This window comes from Schistocerca gregaria, chromosome 8, assembly GCF_023897955.1.
Source record: "Schistocerca gregaria isolate iqSchGreg1 chromosome 8, iqSchGreg1.2, whole genome shotgun sequence".
Taxonomy (NCBI): Eukaryota; Metazoa; Arthropoda; class Insecta; order Orthoptera; family Acrididae; genus Schistocerca; species Schistocerca gregaria.
Genome location: NC_064927.1, coordinates 208,223,377 through 208,245,625, shown reverse-complemented (window position 1 = coordinate 208,245,625; position 22,249 = coordinate 208,223,377). Strand labels below are relative to the sequence as shown.

Below are 22,249 nucleotides of genomic sequence, written 5' to 3'. Positions count from 1 at the left end.
GTGTAAGTTCACAAACTTCTTGTTGACTCCTGTTCACAAGTCTCGGTATTTTGACATTGGCCTCTCAATATATGTATATTCCACGTGGGGAAAAAAAGCGCTGGTATGTTGATACACACACAAAATTCAAGCTTTTGCAACCAATGGTTGCTTCATCAGGAAAGATGAAAGGATGTGGGTTTTAAGGGAGAGGGTAAGGAGTCATTCCAAACCCGGGAGCGGAAAGACTTACCTTAGGAGGGAGGGAGGGGGGGGGGGGAAGGAAGGACAGGCTCTCTCTCTCTCTCTCTCTCTCTCTCTCTCTCTCTCTCTCTCTCTCTCTCTCTCTCTCTCTCTCTCTTGCGCGTTTCGGTTTCACTGGAAGTAAGCACCTAGAACTTGTTGGTTAGAGGGATGTGTATAATACTCAGAGTAGTTCCTGTTGGCCTTGACAGGGCAGCTTGCACTATCACTGACGGGCCACCCACAGTAAAGTGGATGAGTTGTGATGGATTCAGTACTTCCCATAGAGGAGACGAGTCAAAATGAGTGGATAGTGCTTGACGTACCTTTGGTATTTACGGAAGGAATGACATGTAACACGAAAGCTACTGTTTATTTACTGGCTGATAAGTTTTTTGGCTTTACCCATTTTCATAAGTGACACACACATATTTGGCTGTTGTGGACAGTTCTATTTATGTCATCACATTTAAATGTATCTCATATCTTCATTAACCAGCATGATGTGATCCACATAGCAACGATATTTTATACACACCAGAAAATTTGCTCTAATTGGATTACATATGGTCTGTGAAAATGGGCAGAGCGTGAAACTATCCATCCAATAAATAAGCAGCAGTTTCAGAGTTAAAATTTCTTTTCTTCAGTATTTGAGAGCTGCAAGTCTTGACAAACTGAAATCGTTTGGTATCTGGTACACAACTCTCGGTAGCCCTTCCACAGGTCACATATATGCCCCAGGAATTTTTCATTGATTTAGTTTTTGTAATTTCAACTTGTAACAGCTCATACTCCGACGAAGAATATTACTTTAATCTGCCATTGCCGAATAATACTGTAGCAATAAACCATAAACGAGAGCTAAACATCAAAATAAAATTTGAGTTGCAAAGAAAATGCGCCATTTGCAACAACAAAACACAGTGAGCACAAAGCATTCGCCGACAGCAAAATTTGTCAACGGCTTTAGGACTAAACTATGCAATACTTCATAACAACAAACTGCTTTCGGTGAGTGTGGCATCACAACTATTTCAATTAGATTCATTTGAGCAGTTGCCAGCAGGGTTCATGCGCATGTGCGGAGCTGAAGTCGCAAACGAGCAGCACCTTCTCTCGCTAGTTGAGGTGTGGATGTCATGCATAAAGCAGAAACTGAAACCAGCCGGATGCTATCCGGAAATTTTTTTTGGTATACGTGAGTTACCAGATTCACGCATGCGCAGAGCAGTCAAGAGTTGTAGTGGGGAGTAGTCTCTACAAGACCTGCGTTTACATTTCGTGATTTTGCTGTTCTCTCTTCGTTTATAGCTCTCATGTCAAATGAAAACAAGACAGATTTCTGTGGCTGGGAGCTATGAAATTAATTAAGACACTCATAATTACATTTCCTGATTTTATTTCCACGTAATTGGCAACCAAGCATTAATCGCTTTGCAGAACAATGAAGGTGCTAAAGAAATTTGGCATTTATTAATATTTTTCCGCAGAAGCAGTAAAATTATTTGAAAGGGAATGTTTCATTCCACCGTATTAGCTAGTTTCATCTGTTCGCCCTTAGCAGAACTCTGCCTTCTGTGAAACACAATGTTTTTCGAACACAATAAATGTTATAACAATTGACTGGTATCTCCTCTAAGCTTGACGTTATTTCTTAATTTGTGTCACTCACTCCTTAAATTGACAAAACATGTTTTATCATCGTAACCCCCCCCACCACACAAAGATTGATATTTGCTCCTAAAGTAGAATATAAATTGCCACTTATACAATTTCTTGGCTTCACAAGTATCCTTGTTAATTTCAGTTTGAAAAAGTCACAATAAGCTTAATATTCTGTTCTAGTGTATACAAACAAATGTTTTTTTAATTTTTCTGCTTATAGCTTTTAGCAATGTTGTGTCGATGTAAACTTTATTGGAAATGTTACATAAAGTACTGTGGAATATTAATAAAAAAATCTCTTAAAGTCACCACGTTCTTTAAGTTGTAGAGACTAGTTTTGGAATGAATAGTGTGCCAAGCACTGCTTCCTAATTTTGCATTTCTTATCTGGATAGGATATAATAAAACAATTGCCTTAGGTACAGCAACGCCCGCCCCCGGTAGCTGCGTGATCAGTGCGACAGAATGTCAATCCTAAGGGCCCGGGTTCGATTCCTGGCTGGGTCGGAGATTTTCTTCACTCAGGGACTGTGTGTTGTGTGTGTGTGTGTGTGTAGCAACGCCGCATGTCCCCTCCGAACAACATGCCGCACTGCTATATACATGGTCACGTCTGATTACAATCAGAAATGTGACACAAAAGGTTATGAACAGAGCAAATACTACGTAGTGATGTGATGGAAGTATGATAGCAAAAGCAGAAATGGATACAGATGTCAGAAACAGATGCAGAAGCTGAAACATATATATTAACCCTTCATTACACACTTTTTTTTTTAGAAGTTAAAATATTTTTTTTTGTACTTCAAATTGTTCAAGGATGTTAGGAAAAATGTTGAAAAAATAAGATGCTTTTAATTAAGAAAAAAATTTATTTTTACTCATTTTGCATTTATGCAAAACTGTGGGAAAGTTATCATATACACTCATAAGTGACACTTTGCACATATGCAAAACCGTGTGTAGTTTTTCACACAAAAAGGTTAACTGTAAAAAATATTTTTTTTCGTGTCAAATTAACAACAGATATGAAAGAATTAATGACATATTCGAAAATTAATGAGACACACTTGTCTTAAACACTATGGAATACAAGAAAGCAATTTTTGTCAGCAACATTTTGCACATGTGCAAAAACTTGTGGTACCTGTGCATCAGCAACAGCTGCATTCTCATCATCCTTCAAACAATAATTATTTGAATTATGCGTATTAACTACAGCAGCCTCAGGCTCGCTATCACTATCTGCAGATTCCAGATCATTTACATTTATTGTCGGGTCTTCATCTGAATCGTCAAAATCGAACTCATCTTCACTGCCAGAAGGGCATTCTAGGGACACGAATTCTTCATATGTCATCACTTTACGGCGTCCATTGTCGAAATACGAGAATGACTCCATTACAGCACTCGAACTATCACGATAAACTAGAAAAAAGCAGAAAGAAGGAAACACTACTTTCTCATTGTTCGATTGTGGATAGAAGTATTATTACACACTACTGCACATATGCAAACAAAATTGATTTCTATACTACTCACATATTAATTAGCAGAAATACAAGATGAATGGAGCAGAATACTCTCCAAAGGTTGTAGAAGCACTACAAATATTTTGCATTCACGTGTTCTTCCATTCAACTACTGACAATGACTGCCGAAAGAGAGCAATGTCAGCCTGACTTACAATGCTACTCACAGCAACACACATTCTCGTGTCATACACTCAGTAGCACATTCTAGGGGCAGAAGCTTATCAGTTACCGTCATAATACAACACAGCACATCAGCAAAGCAGTTTCAAGCATTACACTTCAAGAACAACGGCGAAAAGAGATTTGAAACTTTGCTTTGCACAGCTGCAAAGCAACGCAGTGAAGGGTTAAGAAAACTAACAATTCTTTACCTATTTTTAATTATATTAATACTCAGAATTTATCAATGACAGATTACATTCAACAAAGAGTAATTTTGCAACTTTTTCACCCTGTAGTCTATTTCGATGTTCTTCATATATGAGGTCAGCTCCACTGAATAATTGTTGACTGGCTATGGTACTGGGAGGAAATCACAAATATTGGTGAGTGAGTGCTAATAAATATTGGTACTTGCATCCATTTCATTTCCATCACATTAGCGGATTGTCTTTTACAGGAAGTCTTTCCTTTTTGTACTCCCGTAGGTTTGCTTTTAGCATAAAAAGCAAATTGTCATTTTTGTTTTGCGTAGTGGTCTCGCTGATCTTCGTTCATATTTAACATGAATTCTAACGTTTGTAAGGCTGAATTTCAATTTCAAATCAGCCGTTTTTAGAGCTAGTAGGTATGCAGTCATTTGAGGTGAGCTTGGATATTTTTCATCATCATCATCAAATTAAGTATTTGGCACTTATCTTTCTCTGTGACGAAGCCTTTGAAAAATTTTGACTTGCGATACAAGTCTAAATACGCTGCAAATATGTAATTATAGTTTTTGGTTAGTTCTTTATATCTTTTGATGTACCGTGAGCTGGGATTACTTTGCATCTTAGGGGTAGCTTTGCACCATTTTTAGACAACTATGCTTGTGACGACTGAGGGAACTAAATCAATTTGTTTTCCCCTTTCGGCGATAGATGACATGCAAATGCATTGTGTCAGCAATAATCGCTGACAACGAATATCTTCATTGTTGGAGTTGGTGAACTTTTCCAGTGAGTGAAATAAAAGTGAAATTAATTATGTTCCATCACAACCAGCGTGCTTAACAAGAATGTAAGATTCATATCAAATTACTTTTTATTTATGTATTCACAGTGTCTGATATAGTTTGTTAATCTCATGTGAAAGTATTTCGTGCCTGAGAACAATATTGTCACCAAGACATATTCAATGCTAATATGGGATTACATTGCACCAGTTATTGAAATTAGATTATATTATCACCATTTGGTTTTATATTATTAAATTGTGCCATTATCATTCGAAAAACATTCTAAAATTTTAAATTGCATTATTTAACTTTTGTTTAGATTTGTTTTCTGTTTCTCACTTCAGTCATGCCAAGGGTATACAAATGCTGCTTAGGTTCCAGACAGTATAATAACTACTCACAGGAAAAAATGGAAGTGTGTCTTGAAGCAGTAAGAAGTGGAAAAAACCTCACGAGAACAATTAATTATAAACTGAAGAGCAAACACTCCAAGAAGCCAGGAAAACCACTTGTTTTTTCACCTCAAGAAGACGAACTGTGTATTATAAAATTGAGTAATTTTGGGTTCCCAGTCGATGAATTTGATCTGGAGCATATTGTTAAGTATTACTTGAAAGCCAGAGGAAGGTATATGCCCCAGTTCAAGAACAACTTATGAAGTAATGATTGGATTAAATCTTTTATGAAATGGCATCAGACTATAGCAGAAAATGCTGCAGCAAATCTGAAATCTGTTTTCTTAAAGTGTGGAATATACCCATGCACTGTTGCACCCCTATTAGCACAACTACCAACATCAAGTTTCAATGCAGAGGATGTTGAAACGAGTTTCACTAAATATCTAGAAGAGAAACAAAAGTGTAGTTATGAGAAGTGGAAGGCCAAAACAGGACAGGAAGCGAATACAAGTACAAGCAGGTAAAAGCATTGCCCATGCAAGCGATGGTTCTACTTCGTACTCATCTACTGCAATTCAGACGTCACCATCAGGCGCTAGAAACTTTTAAAGAGGATGTTCGGGGATTTTGTTGTCCTCCAGTATGAAGGTGAAATATTTCCTGGGCAGAAACTGAAAGTTAAAGAAGACTGTGTAGTTATCAAAGCAATGCAAAAATTCATCAAATCATGGAAATGGCCAGAAAGGGATGACATAATGGAGTACCAAGGGGAGGATGTACTTGGAGGAATTAATCCTCCCAAGCAAATATCTAGGAGAGGCTTGTATCCCGACCCAGAAATTGATATGAAGTGGTCTGCCTAATTGTTTACATAGATATTTGTGTTATGATGCCAAATAAATTAACCATATTTTTCTTACTGTATCAACTTACTACATTATTTTTGTATTTCTAAAAGACATTTTGATTTGAAAAATAAATCACTATTTGACCTGAAGCATAATACGTTGATTACTTGTTGATTTTAAGGTGCAAGGTATGACTCAGATGGTCAAATAGTGCACCATCTCTCATAAAGAAAAAGCAAAGTTATGTTAGTGGAAAGCAGCCCTTTCCAATGGGTAACATTGCACCATTTTTAGTACATTATAAATATAAAACAAATTTCATTTTTCGAAAATATGACTCATTAATCATGTTCCTAAATCCTTCTGGAGGTTTACAAATAAATTTCATCTAAAAATTCTAACTACAAGTATCTCATTTTGCTCAAAACCAAATTTTTGACGATAAAGTGGTACAAAGTAACCTCATATCAGTTTTTGTATCATCTTGCTGTAAAGTGGTGACAAGAACTTGAATTTGCAGTATGACTGATGAAATGCTCACGTGAGAACTGCCTAAGCTTCTGGTAATTTCTTCGGAAGTTTTCATTACTACTACAAATTTTTGAACATTTATCCAGTCGTCAGTGGAGATCATTGTAATTGGATCTGAACGTAAGTGCAAAATTAGCGAACCCTTGAGTTTTGAAAATTGCTCCAGAATGTGCTATTCCAATTGGAAATAGAATAAATTAAATTAACAGAAAGGATTTTCATAACAAAACACACAATACTTGCACTAAAGATATACTATAAAACTAAAATTCATTTTATATATGTTTAACAATATGTTCCAAGCTGGGAAATTTGGAATAACAGATAAAACAGGTTGATTAAGGCTTCCCTTTGAATTTTTCCTGCTTGGTTTGTTTGTGACCAAGTATGATTGAAAAGGATGGCAATTTTTCTCAATTTAGCAGTTAAGTTGTAGGCACTCCTGTGATTCCACAGCAGCTCAAATACAAGGCTGAATGTGATGTGTTATACAATTCACATAATGAAAGACAGACAACTGCAATGGGTTAATCATGTTAGAATCAATGTCACGAACAATACAACAAACTGCCTGATGATTTATGCTCCATTCTTGAAGTATCGTTTCAGATTTTGTTGATATTGCGTCAACAGTATGGTGCCCAGTCATGACTTCGCATTTCAAAATTATAGACATCTTAAAAAAATCCTTTGAAATACGAGGGTGGTATGAAAAGTTCTCGGAATCAGAACAAGAGGTCAGCAGGTACTATCGCAACAAGTTGTTCACGTGATATTCATTGGACTGTTGCCTGTAAACACGTGCCATGTGAATGCTCTTGGAAGAGATCTGTGGTGGTGATGTGGCTCTGTTGTTGTTCCTGGGTAGTGATCTGCAGACAATGAAAAAAAAAAAAAAAAAAGAGAGAGGTTTGAGCAGTGATTAAGTACTAAGCAAAGAAATGTACGAAAGCAAAGAACATTCATGCCGATTTCCAGAATACACTGAGGGACTCTGCTCCTTCATATTCAACTGTTACCAAGTGGACAATTAAATTTAAATTTTGTTGGGAGGATGATGATTCACGCAGAGGTCGGCCAAGATGTGTCACTACTCCAAAATCATTGCAAAAAAGCACAAAATGGTTGAGGAGGATCGCTGATTGAAAGTGCGTGAAATTTCTCACGCTTGCCAGATGTCATCTGAATGGGTATATCACATTTTAACTGAACAATTAGAAATGAAAAAAATTGTCTGCAAGATGGGTGCCGCAATTCTTGATGCGTGCCCACACACACGGGCCATCACCATAGCAAAATTACACGAACTAATGTCTGAATTGTTGCAACATCGCCTTATTCATCCAATATGGCTTCGTCAGACTCCCATCTCTTCCCAAAATTGAAAATTATTCTTGGTGGATGAAGATTCACTTCAAACGAAGAATTGATGGCTGGAGTAGACAACTGTTGTGCAGGCCTGGGATCAGACGGGATCAAGGCACTGGAACATCGTTATACCAAATGCATTAATCTACAATGAGAATACACTAAAAATAATTAAAAAGTTTTAGTGATGTAAGCAATTTTTTTCCATTCCGAGAACTTTTCAAATCACCCTTGTATAATGAGAAATCAAACTAAGTTATGAAGTTTCAGAATGTAAATCAGACCGTTTGTCAGTTGTTAAAGATAATTTTTTCAAATTCTGCAAGTAAATTTTTTATTTTTCTTGCCCGCTTATTGTAAACGCTATGACACAAATATGAAGGGGGAAAAAAAATCACGACCTGTGAAATTATTCTTTGAAAGAGCAGCATTTATTACTCTGCGAAAGTCAGTACCCTCAACAAAATTAAAAGATACATTCTGGAGGCCAGTCATTTCAGTAATCACATCATCCACTTGTTGAGACTTAAGGTGTGAGAAATCCCTATCATCATGCAGACTATGCTGCAATGTAAGTTGTTGCTTAGCATCTTTGTCCGGAAGGAAAAGAAACCTATAACGGTCACACAATAAAAAAGAGTAAAATACCACAAGAAATTAAATTTGTAAAAATTAATACAAAAATGACATTCTAAGTTATTAAGTACAGCATGTCCATAATTTTCAGCGCACCCAGCTAGAGCGACAATTGTAAAAGAAACGTTTCTGAACCAGTTGCTGCAGTTTCTCAGTACTAATTTACAAATACTGGATTTTATTCTTCATATTGCACACTAGGTTTCAGTAACTTATTTGTCACCATTAGTGATTATTTTAGAAATGATTCTGGTACAGAAGTTACAGACACCTGGTATACAACATGGAGAATAAAATTTAATAAATAAATTAACATTCTACAGATTCTTCTGTAGATAAATGAAAGATAAAATTCTTAGAAACGTTTTAATCTAGACTGCGATAACTTTTTAAAATGCTCACCTCAGATTGGATGAGGGGCAGGTAAAACCAGTTTAATTTTTGTGCAGTGCTGCCAACATACCCTCCTGTGTAGTTCACATCCCACAGTGGTGTATTTATTCCGTGTCACAGATGTAATATGCTTATATCGTGAAGTGCCGGCAGCAACAAGAAAAAGACACATTTCTGTCGACCTGTACCAGCACTACCAGACCAGAGGGTTTGGTGAGCTCTTTAAAATGTTATCGTATTGTGAATCATTCGGATAAAACAGCTTTGCGCCAGCAGTGGACAGAGCTCACCCTATAATAATCTCTAACTATGTTACTGGTGCCAATTACATTATTATATAAATATTGTCTAACCTTTTGGTTTTCCCCTCCATTGGAAGTTTGTTCATCTAACATTTCAAATTCTGCAAATTTCTCAATGCATAAACACAAGTCATTAATCCCAACGAAATAGTTCCAGCTAAGAGTCGTTATTGGTTTCACTATTGCACTCTTATCTTGCATTACACTACAAAACTCTTGACTAAAAATCACTGTACAATATAGTATTTTTATACAACACAAAGTAGACCGACGGGTGAGAAAACGCTTTTGTTTTGCGGTGATAGACAGACATCATCGCGTAATAATCCTATAAACGGAACAATCGGTACATTCCATTCAACGAACTCCCGACTGCGCACCAGCGTTGCGTTGGTCCAGTAAGCGCACATCGACAACCCTGCCATTTTTGAGAGATCCGAAATAAAAATGCGGAAGCGGCTGTGTAAAAAAATGTGTGGAATTAAGGCAGTTGCGGAAGCATAGGTCGGCTGCAGCATGCTTCCTACTTCATCACAGCTGCATATGCGCAGTAACCCCTGGTGCTGTCTGGCAACTGCTCAATAGAACCTATTTCTAATAGGTCGCAGGAAAATATTGTGAATGGCAGTTTGAGAAGCGTTATTTCTAAAAATCGCAGAGCGTTTGACTACCTTCCATAACTTAATACTTTGAGGACCAAACACTTACAAAAATTTCGGAGGGAGGGGGAGGGGGGGGGGGGGGGGAGAAGAACAGACATTTACGTCCTCATTTACCTTAAAGGGTAACACACGCAAAAAAGACAATATTATATGTGAAAGCTTGGCTTCCTATTTGTGTTCGCACTACATAACAGTGATGTTGCTATTTGCAGACTACATCATGTGTCCTATAATATGAATATCTGCTGTCATTGGCTAGTGAGGTAATGTGACAGGAGCTATGATTGGCTGACGAAAGCAGATTGCAACCACGATTTCAGCGCTTTGGAAATTAACATACTGCATTTGGTGGAATTTGTGTTTATATTTCCGTCATATGAAAATATGCAGCGTACATGTTGCTGCGCATCGAAGATCTTGATGAAACACGTTATTTTTTGCTGGCTTTCACTTCCCAAAGTATTAGGGAGTTCTACGCCGGTATATAAAACTTTTACCTTTCAAAGGATTGACAAGTTTCACAGTTCCGAGGAAAGAATACTGTCACTAAACACAGAGAAAGTGTAGTTTCACCCGGGAAAACTTTTTTTTCCCTTGTCCACGTATAAAATCTGTTCCAACACACCCATCTGCATCAGCTTCCAATAATTTGACGGTAGACAGGGCGATTTCTCATCCCGTGTTCAAGAACTGCATTCACAGTTGGTCTGTTTTGCGATTGACCCAGTGTTTAGCAGAACAGTGCATAAATAACTTTCAAATAACTTTGCTGAGCTGTTAAGCCAAATGTATTAATTCCCTTTAATAACTGAGGCAATTAGTCTAAAAATGAGTTTTCTATTAAGGAAACAGAAAAGCATGCGATGAAAGTTACCAATTTCCTGGAATCTTTGTGAGGTTATGGGTGCTAACAAAAGTGAAAATAGCGTTAACTTACAATAATAATATAGGCTTGCTGAAACAGAAAACCAACATGGTATGTTATTTATAATATGCTCTATAGTAACTGAATTGCAACTGCCATTTACCACAAAATATGTTATGGAAAACATCCACAATGCCTGAAAAAATGTTTGTTTATTCACAATGATATACACTGACAATGTTGTTGTGGTCTTCAGTTCAGAGACTGGTTTGATGCCGCTCTCCATGCTACTCTATCCTGTGCAAACTTCTTCGGCTCCAAGTAACTACTGCAACCTACATCCTTCTGAGTCAGCTTAGTGTATTCATCTCTTGGTCTCCCTCTATGATTTTTACCCTCCAACACTCAATTGGTGATCCCTAGATGCCTCAGAACATGTCCTACCAACCAATACCTTCTTATAGTCAAGTTGTGACACAAACTTCTCTTCTCTCCAATTCTATTCAGTATCTCCTCATTAGTTATGTGATTTGTCCATCTAATCTTCAGCATTCTTCTGTGGAACCACATTTAGAATGCTTCTATTCTCTTCTTGTCCAAACTATTTATCAGCCACGTTTCACTTCCACACATGGCTATACTCCATACAAATACTTTCAGAAACAACTTCCTGACACTTAAATCTATACTCGAAATTTACAAATTTCTCTTCTTCAGAAACGTTTTTGTGGCCATGGCTAGTTTACATTTTATATCCTCTGTACTTCAACTTCATCAGTTATTTTGCTCCCCAAATAACAAAACTCATCTACTACTTTAAGCGTCTCATTTCCTAATCTAATCCCCTCAGCATAATCACCCAATTTAATTCGACTGCATTCCATTATCCTCATTTTTCTTTTGATGATGATCATCTTATATCCTCCTTTCAAGACACTGTCCATTCTGTTCAGCTGTTCTTCTTCCAGGTCCTTTGCTATCTCTGACAGAATTACAATGTCATTGGCAAACATAAAAGTTTTTATTTCTTCTCCATGGATTTCAATTCCTACTCTGAATTTTTCTTTCGTTTCCTTTACTGCTTGCTCTATATACAAATTAAATAACATCAGGGATAGGTTGCAACACTGTCTCACTCCCTTCCCAACCACTACTTCCCTTTCATGCCCCTCGACCATTACAACTGCCATCTGGTTTCTGTAAAAATTGTAAATAGCCTTTTGCTCCCTGTATTTTACCCCTGCCACCTTCAGAATTTGAAAGAGAGTATTCCAGTCAACATTGTCAAAAGCTTTCTCTAAGTCTACAAATGCTAGAAACGTAGGTTTGCCTTTCCTTAATCTTTCTTCTAAGATAAGTCGTAAGGTCAGTATTGCCTCACGTGTTCCAGTAGTTCTACAGAATCCAAACTGATCTTCCCCGAGGTCGGCTTCTACTAGTTTTTCCATTCGTCTGTAAAGAATTCGAGTTAGTATTTTGCAGCTGTGGCTTATTAAACTGATTGTTCGGTAATTTTCACATCTGTCAACACCTGCTTTCTTTGGGTTTGGAATTATTATATTGTTCTTGAAGTCTGAGGGTATTTCGCCTGTTTCATACATCTTGCTCACCAGATGGTACAGTTTTGTCAGGACTGGCTCTCCGAAGGCCGTCAGTAGTTCCAATGTAATGTTGTCTACTCCGGGGGCCTTGTTTCAACTCAGGTCTTTCAGTGCTCTGTCAAACTCTTCACGCAGTACAGTGTCTCCCATTTCATCTTCATCTACATCCTCTTCCATTCCTATAATATTGTCATCAAGAACATCGCCCTTGTATTTCCATAATATTGTCCTGAAGTACATCGCCCTTGTATAGACCCTCTATATACTCCTTCCACCTTTCTGCGTTCCCTTCTTTGCTTAGAACTGGGTTTCCATCTGAGCTCTTGATTTTCATGCAAGTGGTTCTCTTTTCTCCAAAGGTCTCTCTAATTTTCCTGTAGGCAGTATCTATCTTATCCCTCGTAAGATAAGCCTCTACATCCTTACATTTGCCCTCTAGCCATCCCTGCTTAGCCATTTTGCACTTCCTGTCGATCTCATTTTTGAGACGTCTGTGTTCCTTTTTGCCTGCTTCATTTAGTGCATTTTTATATTTTCTCCTTTCATCAATTAAATTCAATATTTCTTATGTTAGCCAAGGATTTCTAATAGCCCTCGTCTTTTTACCTACTTGATCCTCTGCTACCTTCACTATTTCGTCTCTCAAAACTACCCATTCTTCTTGTACTGTATTTCTTTCTCCCATTCTTGTCAATTGTTTCCTTATGCTCTCCCTGAAGCTCTCTACATCCTCTGGTTCTTTCAGTTTGTCCAAGTCCCATCTCCTCAAATTCCCACCTTTTTGCAGTTTCTTCAGTTTTAATCTAGTTCATAACCAATAGATGGTGGTCAGAGTCCACATTTGCCCCTGGAAATGTCTTACAATTTAAAACATGGTTCCTGAATCTCTGTCTTACCATTATATAATCTATCTGAGACCTTCCAGTGTCTCCAGGCTTCTTCCATGTATATAGCCTTCTTTTATGATTCTTGAACCAAGTGTTAGCTATGATTAAGTTATGTTCTGTGCAAAATTCTACCAGGTGGTTTTAAGTTATGTTCTGTGCAAAATTCTACCAGATGGCATCCTCTTTCATTTCTTACCCCCAATCCATATTCACCTACTACGTTTCCTTCTCCCTTCACTATCTGAATAATTTCTTTTATCTCGTCATAAGTTTCAGCAATCTCTTTGTCATCTGCAGAGCTAGTTGGCATATAAACTTGTACTACTGTAGTAAGCATGGGCTTCGGGTCTATCTTGGCCCTAATAAGGAGTTCACTATGCTGTTTGTAGTAGCTTACCCGCACTCCTATTTTTTTATTCATTATTAAACCTATTCCAGCATTACTCCTATTTGATTTTGTATTTATAACCCTGTATTCACCTGACCAGAACATTTAACCATACAGTAAAGCTGCATGCCCTCGGGAAAAATTATGGCTGTTGTGTCCCCTTGCTTTCAGCCATTAAGGCCAGATCAATCAATCATCCACACTGTTGCCCTTGCAACTACTGAAATGGCTGCTGTCCCTCTTCAGGAACCACACGTTTGTCTGGTCTCTCAACAGATACCCCTCTGTTGTGATGGCACCTACGGTATAGCTATCTTTATCGTTGAGGCATGCAAGCCTCCGCACCAACGGCAAGGTCCATGGTTCAGGTGGGTGGGTGTGTTATTATATATTATGTGCAACCTACAAGTCATTGTTTATATCTACAAATTGGAGTTATGGAAAATATACTTCAACAATTTATTTCCATAGTCCATACTTTTGAAGCGGACATTACGTTTGACGGTATGAAAAACTACTGCTTGCTCATCTGCAACATTTTTAATGTCCTTGCTGTCATTACTAAAATATCAGCTGTACTTCATGGTATTAATGTTTATAACAATGATCACTGACGAAATATCTGGGAGGATTTTTTTTTAAAGAAAGGAAAAAAAAAGAGAACCTTGGTCACCGATGTAGTCAACAGAGGTAATGTTATAGGTCTTCCACAGAGTATAAATTACTTTTGTGCAGAGGACATTTATCTTAATAATCTGGTTCATAATCTACTTATGCCTGTTACCATGGTGCTTACTGCTATGAGTTACTATTTTGTTTAAGTGTGTTGCCAAAGCATTTGAAGAGCACTTTCAAGTATTTCATGTAATGTTTTACCTTCGTATTTTCTGTAATGTGAATACATCTCCAGTTCTTTTAACAGATCCATTTTATGCCCTTCGTTTAGTTGTTGGAGCACCTTGACAGTCTGATATACTTTTGTAATTCTATACTTTTTTCTATAAATTTCAAGTTTCGTTGCGTCTTGTAATATTTAGGTTCTAGGCAACTGATGCTTTCATCTTGTTCTTGTACAAATGTAATTTTCTGATGTAAGCTATTGCAGTAATTCATAATGTCTATTATGTCTTTGGCAACCCCTTTCACTAGCAGTAGTGTGATGTTTACATATCTCTTAAAAAATTTAATTTTCTTTAGGAAGGATAAATGGCTGTTAATAATTTTTGTTCCAAATGATTTATGTATACATCAACTATAGTACAAGATATAATGATCCCATTGTTATGTCATTTAGCTGCTTATAGATGTTGTCATTAAAAATAATATAGATGTAACTCAGGATTAGCTGGAGAAGTACCGAAAATGGAAATGAGAAAAAGATGTTCATCAAAGATGAGGTCTACAGATTCACTTATCAAATAATTGAAGAGCTGAGAGTACAAGTGACATTTCAAAAGAAAATGATCTAAGCAAACATCTATCAAGATAATGTGTGAATCTCTTCAGGGTAAAAGAAGTGTAAGCAATTTCCTGCATAGTTCTGCACACTGTGATAGTAAAGTTTAGGCTCTAAGCCAATGCTTGGACTGCATTTAGAATACAATTAGTGAAATGGAGAACTGCTGCTATCTTTAATGAAGCTTCAGGTACGCATTTCTTAAAAGTATTGCAACAGCCTAATGAGTACACTTTTGGGATTACTTCTAATAATTTTTAATGCATGTTTAAGTTTTGAAATAGTAGATGTACACGTTTATGCATAATCAGTACACTGACACAATAGATCACTAGTTGCTTGAACAGGGCCACAGGTAAGTAGAATGTGATAATGCAAAGAAACTCTTTAACTACACTATGTGGTCAAAAGTATCTAGACATGTTCCACATCCACGAGGATCTCCTCAGCACGGATCTACGGAACGAATAAATAATCTAATCTAATCTAAGACAGCTGGCTGAAAATGACTTACAAGTTTGAGGCGCCCTCCATCGGTAATGCTGGAACTCAATATTGTGTTGGCCCGCCCTTAGCCTTGATGACAGCTTCCACTCTCCCAGGCATAAGTTCAATCAGGTGCTGGAAGGTTTCTTGGGGAATCGCAGCCCATTCTTCACGGAGTGCTGCACTGAGAAGAAGTATTGATGTCGGCTGAAGTCGGCGTTTCAAAACATCCCAAAGGTGTTCTTTCAAAACATCCCAAAGGTGTTCTATAAGACTCAGGTCAGGATTCTGTGCAGGCCAGTCCATTACAGAGATGTTCTTGTCGTATAACCACTCAGCCACAGGCCACAGGCTATGAACAGGTGGTAGGTGCTTGATCGTGTTGAAAGATGCAGTAGTCATCTCCGAATTGCTCTTCAACAGTGGGAAGCGAGAAAGTGTTTAAACATCAATGGAGGCCTGTGGTGTGATAGTGCAATGCAAAACAACAAGGGGTGAAAGTCCCCTCCAGGAGAAACATGACCACATCATAACACCACCGCCTCCGAATTTTACTGTTGGCATTATGTACCATGATTCGTCCTCCACACAATGTTTTCCCACTGTACAATCGTACAATGTTTATGCTCCTTACACCAAGCAAGGTGTTGCTTGGCATTTACTGGTGTGATGTGTGGCTTATGAGCAGCCACTTGACCATGAAATCAAAGTTTTCTCACATTCAACCTAACTGTCACAGTACTTGCAGTGGATCCTGATGCAGTTTGGAATTCCTGTGTGACCGTCTGGATAGATGTCTGCGTATTACACATTATGACCCTCTTCAACAGTCAGCGGTCTCTGTCAGTCAACAGACGAGGTCGGCCTGCTCGCTTTTGTGCTGTACGGCTCCCTTCACATTTCCACTTCAGTATCACAGCGTAAACAGTGGACTAGGGACGTTTAGGAGTGTGAAAATCTTGTGTTCAGTTGTATAACCCAAGTGACAACCAATCACGTGATCACGTTTGAAGTCCGTGAGTTCCGCAAAGCACTACATTCTACTCTCTCACGATGGCTAACGACTACTGAGGTCGCTGATATGGAGTACACTGCACCTAATACGAAAAACATTTTTTTTTTGTGGGGGTGTCCAGATACTTTTGATCACATGTGTACGTACTTGTCCCCAAGACAGGATGGAAGCAGGGAAGGAGGTTAGCCTAATAGTTTTCTGTATTGTTAATGAAAAAGGAAAACTTTCAATTAAAGCCATGAGTGCCATAGCAATGAAAAAAACTGCTAAAGACATTCAAAGAAACAAAATACAATGGAAGAACATTAGTACGATCAGAATCAGCAAAGAAAATCATCTAACAATGCAGTTCAAGTATCCACTAACAAGTGACTTTGAGTTGCACTGAAGTGGATTTTAGACTGGTTGCCCATCAATACTACTTATAAAGCTTTTGAATCAAGAAGAGTATGAAATAAAATTTAAGAAGTGAAAAAAATCTTCGGGAAATAAACTACATCCCTCGAATTTATCATGAATTCTGTAACATTATATCCCATTCCCAGACCACAGTTACCACGGATGTAAAGAGAGGTAGTAGGGACAGAGGAGGACGTGGTCAAAGAAGGGAACAAACAAGGCTGAAAATACACAACACACTGCTACAGCATGACTAGTGTTGCCCCAGGAGTGACATTCTTCAAGAGATACCACAGAAGGAATCTATATTAAGGCACTGACAGTAAGGTGGCTATCGAAAATAACGACTAAAATCTCTCATATGTATTGGAGCCATACCAATATATATTCATTTAGGTATTTTTATTTGCTTTTTTCAGTTTATTATGTTAATTTTGCTTTAATTACACACACAAACACACACACACACACACACACACACTTGTTTCATAATGAATGTGTATTGTTCTAAGAGTACTGTACTGCAAAACTGATCAGAATAAAGGACAGTAAAGATTATGTTTTTGCCGTTGTACTTATTTTATGCTAAAAAGTTTTAAGACGTAAAGAGTATAAGTATTTATAATATACTATAAAAATAATGCAGAAGCCTTACTATCTTGAACCATATATACAGCCATACATGGACTAACTGACGATTAGAAAAAAATACCTGACATTTCAGTAGTAATTCATGTAATTTATAAATAGCCATTTAACTTTGGCTGTCATTTACTCAGTTTGCTTCAGCAAGCACTTGTACTCCAGCCCCTCAATGATACATTACGACTGAACAAGCCAAACAATTGTTTTGATATCAAAGCATTTGTTAAATGAAGAAAGAAAGATTAGGATCTAATGTCCCATTGACAATGCCATTTATGATGGTGTACATGCTTGGATGCAGAAGGAAATATGCTATGGTTTTTTCCAAGACCTCACTCCAAAATTCAATATAATAAATTTAGGAAATCTAAACTCTTAATACTGATGTTCAGTTTGTATTGTGTTGTTTGCTATGTGGAACTATGCCTATGGTGTCAGTCGCATGTGCTGAAGGCTACATTTCCACTGGTCAGTTTGTGCAGTGTGACACTAGTGTATGCGCTCCTATTATACAAATGCTGCAGAGAATATGGCAGTGAAGTTCTTGAGGGAGGCCCTAGTGAGTTCTGGCTGAGGTACGTTACTAGAGTTATTGATGGTCTGGTGCCTCGCACCACATTCTGTACGAAAGAAGTACAAAAGGTACACTGTGATTTCTGTCATTGAAAATTCATGCACATCCTGATATTGACTTTTTTAGGAAAAAATGACCCCTTTTGCCTCATACTTGAACATGTCAGGATATATTCTGCTGTTAATTAATCATTGGAACTTTGCTAGCAACTACACTAAAATCCTACGAAGTTTAGAGAAAGTCATTTTCATACTCTTTTTCCAATTACATTAAAATATATTCTCACAAAAATTTAATAAAATCTTGATCACAGCATGTAGTGGAACACCTTGAAGTGTTTACCCAACAATGCCTCTTGATTACCTGAACTTATATATTTGCTTTTCTTGGACAGCACTGCTTACTGTTTAATATTAGAATGATTCAAGCATTACTAGTGTCCCATGGAGATTTATTTTCCAATTACATTAAAATTTATTCTCACAAAAATTTAATAAAATCTTGATCACAGCATGTAGTGGAACACCTTGAAGTGTTTACCCAACAATGCCTCTTGATTACCTGAACTTATATATTTGCTTTTCTTGGACAGCACTGCTTACTGTTTAATATTAGAATGATTCAAGCATTACTAGTGTCCCATGGAGATTTACAAACGTATGCATAACATAAAATTTATTCTTCTTTAGTGGTGTATCTGTCTTATGTCCTGTCCTGTTCCAAGCATCTTCCCTTATCTGTTTGTTCATTCTCCCTAATGTCATCTATCATTCCAATCCTCTCCCTATCTTCCTCTCATTCCTTCCACCTTCCCTCTATAATTCTCTGTTGCAAACCACTCTTACCCAGTACATGTCCCAACCAAGATTTTTTTGTCTTTTTTATCACTTCCAATAATCTTATTTTCTCCCTTACTTCTTCATTTTTAAATCTGTCAGTCCAGTTCACCTTAAGCATTCTTCTTCATAACCACATTTCAAAACTTTCCAAATATTTTTTTTATCCATCCACGATTCACTGCTTTATAACACTACACTCCACACACATTTAGCAAATCTTTTCCCAGCTCCATTCAAATTCTAGATGCTTTCAAATGCTCTCTTTCCTTTAGAAATCATCATCCTTATTTCTTCTGTACAGCTTATGCTATATGTCAGTAAACTTCCAAGGTGCAGAAAGAATTTTACTTGTTCTATCTTTTTTTCATCTAAGAATATGTTATGTGCAGCTTCCTTCTTTCTTATTCTTATCACTTTTAACCTATATTTACAGTCTACACAAACACATTTTCAATTCTCAGCAGTATACCACAGTTGACTCTACTAAAACTCTTCTCCCAGTCTATCATTCTTTCTCCAGTCCTCTTAAGACAACCTATAGCATCTCTTGTTTCTTTACCCTTTCTGAACCCAAATTGGTCTTCACAGTATTTTCTTTTAAATTCTCCTAAGTATGACCCTCGTTACGGCCTTTGTAACAGGACTGGTAAAACCAATTGTCTTTGTATTTGTCTTGTGTTGCACTTTTTTGTAAAGATACTAGATGATTCTGAAGACACCTTGAGGCCAAATTTCTGTGTCAAATTATGTTTACTACCTCAATAAATCAGGCTACTGACTTTCGAATCACAGAATTGCAGTGCTTCAGACGGTATTCTGTCACAGCCCAATACTTTCTTTTCCCAGAGCTCCAGAAGCACTTTCTCTAATTCCCATTTCTATATCTTACTTAGTACCTCTGTTTTCTTCATCCTGTTCCCATAGTGCGAATGTGCATAATCACACAGCATGCAAAACAAGTGCCTCCATGGCCGACTTACAACACTGAGTGTTGTCATGCCTGTCTCCTATAGTGAATGGTCTACTTTACTGGTACTTGTCAAAGGAACTATTGGTACCCTTCAGCCCTGTGGCGAGTTAAAAGAGTCTGTAACTTCACAATTCATTATTGATACCTATCCCTTACCCTGTCTGCACAAACTTTCAGCACAGCTTTCAGGGAGCCAATATTTTTCCAAAGATGATTTGTAAGAAGTCTACTTACAACTGTCTCTGGATGATGATTCCAAATGTGTCCCTGTAGTGAATACTTTGTTCAAGTTATATAAGTAACAGCACCGGCCATTCAATGTGGCTAGTGCCCCTGTCATTTTTCCAACGATTTCTGGGGCAGCTCGTGGTCTCCATGCTGGCGTGCTTTAACTACCTAGATAATAATGTGATTTCAGATCACTCAACAGCCGAATGTTTGCGGAACCTCCATGCCTTCTGACGGTGCTACAGGCTGCTGCTTCTAAATGTAATTTGGACAAATCATTGTAATTAGGGTTCCACTGTCACTCCTTAAAATGTTTATTGACTGGCAGCTGTTTGAAAGAGTTCCATTTTCAAGTAAGTCTATGTTGTCATGATGTGTACATAACATCTGGTGTGAATGTGTCTCGTGGCTACTCTCATTATATTTCATGTGGAATTACAATTTCATGTTGATTTTGGGCTGTTTTATACTGTGTGGCATAATAGATTGATATAATATTGTAGATATTTCCTGTAATTTTTTGACTGTTCACACCACAGTTGTTTTATGATAAAACAGGTGTGCACTGCACCGCAAGGGGCGGAGGTCTGTCCAGTACAAGGTCAGCTGTGCATGGACAGAGTTGGTCATTGTGTCTCAACACCAAGTCAGTGGAGGTGTGCACAATGCAGAGGCGACAGCTTCAGAAGCAATGGATGACTGCTGGTACATGCTTAGGGTGCTGGCCAAACCCATGGACCCAGATGGTGGAGCCTTGGTGGAATCGATGTGAGGCAGGTGCCAACAGGTCACATCACATCAGCTGGAGCAGATTTATAAGTGTATTGGGCTGGAGCTGTACAGCAGCTCCGGTGGGCTCTGGTTCCCAACTGGAGTGAACGTGTATGAACTCAAGAACATATGAAGGGCTTCCTCGGGAGAAGATTGAGTGATATATTTTTTCATCTGGGTTTTGAATGTAAGGATCAGCTACTCCACCTCTCCATTAAACTGGGGATGATAGGGAGGGGCCATCACAATAGAGCGCTTAAACAATTGGCTTTTCCAATTTTCTTGAAAGTTCACACCATAGGTGTTTTATCATGAAACAGGCCCAGCACTTACTATATTGTCACCTGCGAGACACTATACTGATGTGTTCTATAGTTATGAGACTTTGTACTGTTCTATATTTCATCTGTGATACTGTGGATCTCTTCACGTGGAAGCAGAATAAAACTTGGTTGGTATTACTTTCACGGGGAGCCACTGAATATATGAGACTTTATGTTCAAAATTAGAAGTTATAACCAATATGAAAGTATGTCTTGTACAAGGATGTGCTGACAAGTAACGCCAACGAATTTTTGTTTTATGAAAACTTAAAGATTTTTAAACAAAATAAATTTTATTAACATCATAAAACTTTTATTCTTCTTTTTCTACATATTTATTTCTAGACATTCACCCACTAACATATTTCTCCCAACAAGAGACCAGTTTGTTGATACCATCACTGTACAAGAATTGATTTGTTGACAGAGCCACAACCTCACCTCTGTTTGCACTGCTTCATCACATTCGAAGTGAAGTCCTTGAAGGTATTCTTTATGTTTTGGTAACAGATAAAAAATGGGTAAGACCTAGTTGAGACTATATGGAGGATAATAAATGACAGTGAACCCATGGCATCGTATTGTTGTAGATGGCACAGCATTAATGAGCAGTCTGACATCGTAATGCTGAAGGATAGGGTTCTCCATGTGCATACAAACACTCTGAATAAGTGCTTTTGATTACAACATGCTGTTTCTTATGCAGCGAAATAGTTATGTTACACAGTGCCAAATTACATACTACAGTTTGGAGCCCTCTAGTGGCAGAGGGTTGCAGCTTGCACCAGCAAAACAGAAAAGGCAACCTCAATCTGACAGAATTTGGTGCCAGATAAATATTAGCAATAATGGTGTCACATGTTTTCTTTTTTATTCTGGATTTTACAAGTCTTACAGATGGGGCTTCAAAATACATTTTCAAGTAGTAGCACAGTCTCTTTGTGTCACAGTTATTCCACCAAGTCCAGAGAATGGATAGTCTTTTAATGATCAGCTGTTGTACCACTTTCTAGCTTTCACTGAATTACACACGTACTGCACAGGCAACTATGGAAGAATTTTTCTCATTGTTGCCTGCTGAAT

At 37.7% G+C, this 22,249-nt stretch overlaps 1 protein-coding gene across 3 annotated transcripts in view; it reads right to left on the bottom strand.

Annotated features, from left to right (window-relative positions):
- Positions 1 to 2,742: 2,742 nt before the first annotated feature.
- The window catches only part of LOC126283940 (transmembrane protein 242), an 84,466-nt gene continuing 64,959 nt past the window's right edge, over positions 2,743 to 22,249 (bottom strand). The window contains exons 1-2 of one of the 3 annotated variants that reach the window (XM_049982331.1): positions 5,541 to 7,254; positions 2,749 to 3,318 (exon numbers count right to left, since the gene is read on the bottom strand). In XM_049982331.1, the coding sequence (XP_049838288.1) occupies positions 2,966 to 3,318; positions 5,541 to 5,544 (357 nt within the window). In that variant the 5' untranslated portion in view covers positions 5,545 to 7,254 and the 3' untranslated portion in view covers positions 2,749 to 2,965. Of the gene's footprint in view, positions 3,319 to 5,540; positions 7,255 to 22,249 lie in introns of those variants that run through there. The other 2 variants (XM_049982329.1, XM_049982330.1) reach the window with 2 other exon arrangements.